Source organism: Echinops telfairi, unplaced genomic scaffold (assembly GCF_000313985.2).
Source record: "Echinops telfairi isolate 266 unplaced genomic scaffold, ASM31398v2 ScPeMD7_7424;HRSCAF=8462, whole genome shotgun sequence".
Taxonomy (NCBI): domain Eukaryota; kingdom Metazoa; phylum Chordata; class Mammalia; order Afrosoricida; family Tenrecidae; genus Echinops; species Echinops telfairi.
The window spans coordinates 27645387-27650480 of NW_022111324.1; the positions used below are offsets into that span (position 1 = coordinate 27645387).

General features: G+C 41.7%; 1 protein-coding gene across 2 annotated transcripts in view; it reads left to right on the plus strand.

Moving 5' to 3' along the window:
• The window catches only part of SWT1 (SWT1 RNA endoribonuclease homolog), a 114686-nt gene that overhangs the window by 31924 nt on the left and 77668 nt on the right, over window positions 1-5094 (plus strand). For both annotated transcript variants that reach the window (XM_045298109.1, XM_045298110.1), the window contains exons 8-9: window positions 1033-1134; window positions 2498-2686. In XM_045298109.1, coding sequence (XP_045154044.1) covers window positions 1033-1134; window positions 2498-2686 — 291 coding nt within the window. The remainder of the gene's footprint in view (window positions 1-1032; window positions 1135-2497; window positions 2687-5094) is intronic.

Below are 5094 nucleotides of genomic sequence, written 5' to 3' on the forward strand. Positions count from 1 at the left end.
GGCTGCTCTAATTGGAGTCATCGTCCTCAAGGCCTGGTGGGCCAGGATGTGCTCCAGTCTCTCCTCCTCCCCCTTCATCTGCTCCCGTGTGCTCCGATCAGATATGTCCCTCTCCCGGTGCTGTGGATTCAGTGCTGTCCTTTGAAATAAATTCTTCTAGGGGGAGAGGCAGGCATCCACTTAGTATTTGGGACTGGGGCCAGCCCCGTATTCTTTTTGCCATCCTAACTTTCATCAATTTGAACTGTGTGAGGCACTTGTTATTTTTATGGATTTCTTTTGTTTCTATTGTCAAATTTGTATCCTTTTGGGAAAAGATGATTGTAGAGCTTATCTAAAATTCATTATATTATTTTCAATTTTATTTAAAATAATAATAATCCACCTTATGCACAATGCATTTAATTTTTTCCATATGCATTAGCCTATCCGATCCTCACAAAAGCCCTAAGTAGTAAATATGTTGGCAGCATTTTGTTTCCTTTGCTTTATCCATATTTATGTTTTTAATTATATTTTACTCAGGCTATTTTAAGATTAGTTTACAGTTGTTGAGTGTACAGCTACCGGTATTTCAAGACCAGGCTTAGAAATACAGTGCTGGGCAAGTCAGTTTATTGTTTTAAATCCATCCACAAGTCATTAATTCATAGTATTCTATTAGTGGGTAATTAAACACTTCAGTCCTTTCACAAGAACTGGCATAAAAATAATTTTCATTGAATAAAGAGCTAATCTAAAACATGTTACTTGAAGTTCCATAATAAATTTTTAGTTACTTTATATCTACCATCAAGTACAAACACCTGTGAAAATTGGAACCTGTATATGGTAGAAATCTGTCAGAAGAGGAAAACTCAGATATTTTTCTTGAGAAGAAGCAAAATGAGAGGATCCCACCATGTCAAAGATAGGTGACTGTAAAACCTGGAATAACAACACATTCCCTTAGGGTTCCAGATCTGACAAGTTTCTATGTATCTTGAAATGATGACCAAATGTTAAAATCATAATTTGTCCTTTTTTCTCTAGAAAATACTGCTTCAAACAAAAGTCTTCTAATTGTTATTGACACAAATATTTTAATGAATCATCTCAGATTTGTAAGGATGTTGAAGACAACAGAAATACCAGGTATTTATAAAATATATTGGTTTTTCTCACTTGAGCTGATATTTCATATTAACAGTACTGTAGTATTCACATTGGGATATGCTATCAAGTAAATATAGGTTAAACAACATCTGCTTAAGTAAGATAATAGTCTCCACAGTTTAACCTAGCAGTCTTAATCTGCTCTCCTCTGACTTCCAATAATATTTATTTTGATAATCGTTTGGCACTTATCCTATTTTTAACTTTCACACTTTTTCTGTAGTGGCTCACTTAACAGAATTCTATAGAACTGGGTGGGCGGGCACGGCGGGACCCTAGAAGGGAGATGAAATGGCCTGGGCTATAGCGAGGAGCAGGGAGCGCCCTGGAGCTCGAGGCCGGGAGAAGGGCAGCCCTGTGCGTGCCCCCTACCACCCACGTGTTGGAGGTGATCCACGTGGGCTGAGCCAAGGCAGCGACGAGGACGAGGGCTCAGTTCCCCAAACTCGCAGGGCTTGCCCATCTCTGTCTCCCTGTGATGTAGGGAAAATCTCGCAAAGGCCTCAGGTTTCCCACTGCCGACGGGGGCATCCAGTCGCTCCCTACTTGTACAGTAAGCTCTGGCTTCAGAGGAGCCTCGCCTCCAGCGTCCTCCGCTGTGGCAAGAAGAAACTGGTTGGACCCCAAGGAGACCAATGAAATGGCCAATGCCAACTCCCGTCAGCACATCCGGAAACTGATCAAAGAGGGCCTTATCCGCAAGCCTGTGACCGTCCATTCTCGACCGGGTGCCGCAAACACACTAGCCCGCTGCAAGGGCAGGCTTATGGGCACAGGTGAGCGAAAGGCTGCTGCCAGTGCTCGCATGCCTGAGAAGGTCACGTGGATGAGGAGGATGAGGATTCTGCGCCGGCTACTCAGGAGACACTGGAGGTCCAAGAAGACTGACCACTATATGTATCACAGCTTGTCCCTGAAGGGGAAGAACAAGTGGATTCTCATGGAGCAGCACATCCGCAAGCTGAAGCAGACGGGCTTGCAAGAAGCTCCTGGCTGACCAGGCTGAGGCCCGCAGGTCTAAGACCAAGTAAGTACTCAAGACCCTGAGGAGCGACTCCAGGCCAAGAAAGGAGCTCATCAAGATGCTGTCCAAGGAGGATGAAACCTGGAAATAAACTCCCCCTCTCTTCTCTGTATAGTGGCCTGGGCAGTTCTATTGATAGTCACTCAATAAAAGCAAGCCTTGTTGGCCTGTCCCTGAAAAAAAAAAAAAGAATTCTGTAGTGTGATTTTTTTTTTTTTAACCATAAGGGCTGTGTTCTTTAAAACTTTAAGTTTTCTTAACAGATTTAGTAGCTCAAGAAATATTGGTTGACTTCTGAGAGAGCTTTTCTGTTTTCAGGCTTTGACAGATTGGTGTTGATCATTCCCTGGGTGGTTGTGCAAGAACTGGACCGCATGAAAGCAGGAAAACTGCTGAAACATGTCCAGCATAAAGCCATCCCTGCAGTTCATTTCATCAATGACAGTCTCAAAAGTCCAGACAGAAAGCTATGGGGTCAATCAATACAACTTGCATCTCAAAAGTTTTGTAAGTATTGTTCTCTCAGAGCGCGTTCTGATAAATTAGACCTATCTGAGTGTGATTGATTAATCGAGGACAGCATTGAAAACTGTATAAATTTGTGACAAACATTGGAATCTAAAATAGGGCACAAACTTGGATTGGAGATATCTAGTAGGTTTGGCTTAGGGTTTTGATTTTTATTTCCTTGCTTTTCTACAGTATTTGGAGACTGTATTTCTAATTTGTAGAGCGTGCTTATGTCATTATGTGTACTTGTTTATAGTACAATACTTTGAATTCATGTTTTTAAATGCTTTTGTTGAATAGTGAGGCCTGTAAATGATTACTTGATATGTAATTTACATATCATATACATCAATAGTTCAGCCATATTAAAAAAGAGTTGTACAATCATTCCACCGCCAATTCTAGAACTTTTTCTTGCTTCTTGTACTCATTGTTATTAGCTCCATATTTCCCTCCAAAGTCTGCTCCCAGACCCCTATAGGCCATTAATCCAGGTGTTATCTTTATAGATTTACTTATCCTGGATTTTATAACCTGGAAAAAACACACAGCCAAACAAAACAAAAAAGTCCAAGCACAACAACCTCCAAACAATAACAATTAGTTTCTTATTTGGTAATTTCCAAGCAAATTGTTGATTGATATTAGTTGTATTTACCACAATGTATCAACATTCTTTTAAATTATATTCCCGTTCCAGTACAGGTATCCCTTATCTTACCGTGCTTCCCAGATTACTATAGCTTTACAAACTGAAGTTTTGTGGCTGCCCTGTGGTTTAAAAAAAAAAAAAAATTTAATGAAATACTTTTATTGGGGGTTCTTACATCTCTTATCACAATCCCTACATTCATCCATTATGTCAAGCACATTTGCACATATGCTGCCATCATCATTTTCAAAGCATTCTCTTCCTACTTGAGCCCTTGATAGCAACTTCCCGTCTCTTCCCCCTCCCTCCCCTGCCCGCCCTCCCTGATGAACCCTTGATGAGTTACAGATTATTATTTTCATATCTTACATCATCCTCCATCGCCCCTTACCCACTTTTCTGTTGTGCGTCCCTGAGAGAGGTTTATAGGTTGATCGTTGTCGATTCCCCCTTTCTCCCCTCTACCCTCCCCTAATCCTCCTGGTATCTCTACTCTCATTGTTGGCCCTGTGGGGTTTATCTAGCCTGGATTCCTTGTGTTGCAGGCTATTGTCTGTAGCAGTGTGCATGTTCTGGTCTAATCTGATTTGTAAGGTAGAAGTGAGGTCATGATAGCAGGGGGGGGCGGAACACCAAAGAATCAGAGGAATGTTGTGTGTTTCATCGGTGCTGTACTACACCCTGACTGGCTCATATCTTCCCTGTGATCCCTCTGTAGGGGGATGTCAAATTGTCTACAGATGGGCATTAGGTCTCTACCCCATGCCCCCACCTGCCTGCCCCCACCCATTCACCTTGGGTTTGATTTTGTTCTGGGTCTTAGATGCCTGGAACCTGTTCCCATCAACACCTCATGATCACACAGGCTGGTGTGCTTCTCTCATGTGGACTTTGTTGCTTCTGAGCTAGATGGCCTCTTGTTTATTTTCAAGCCTTTAAGACCCCAGACATAATATCTTTTGATAGTTGGGCACCATCAGCTTTCTTCACCGCATTTACTTATGCATCCATTTTGTCTTCTGGGATTGTGCCAGGTCAGGTAGGTGAGCATCACAGAAGGCCAGATGTTTAGAACAAAGTGTTCTTGTGTTGAGGGAGTACTTGAGTTGAGGCCCACTGTCCATCTGCAGGCTTAATTCATAACATACAGATATTAATGCATAGTTCTCTTCCCCTTTCGTTATGTATACATTTACATCTGTACGTGCCTGTATTTAGGTCTATAAATGTCCTTTGCCTTCTGGTTCTTTCCTCTATTTCTTTTTACTTTACTCTTGTCCCACCGTTATGTTTGGCCTTCGTTCTGGTTTAGTAATTCCTCGTTGCCACATTCCCCTTTATTAAGCCCCATAGACATCCTACACCCTTCTCTCCATTGATTTTAGTTTACTTGTTGTTCCCTTGTCCCAGGGTTGGTTCTCCCACCCCTTCCTTTCTTCCATCTTCCCTTCTCCCATATCCCTTTATAACCATTGGAGCCTTTCTTTTCATCTCCAAATTATTTATCCCTCCTATCTTATCTAGATAGACAAGCAGATACATTAAAAAGCGCAAAAACATGGCAAAGCCAAAAACAACAAAGGAAATCAAGACCAACAAAACAATAAAAACAACAGAAAGCAAAAACAAAATAATAGCAAAAAGAAACCACTGACAAAAATGGAAAGCCTTCAGTGATCCGTTCGACACCTTGTGATCACACAGGCTGATATGTTGTTCCATGTGGGCTTTGTTGCTTCTGAGCTAGATGGCC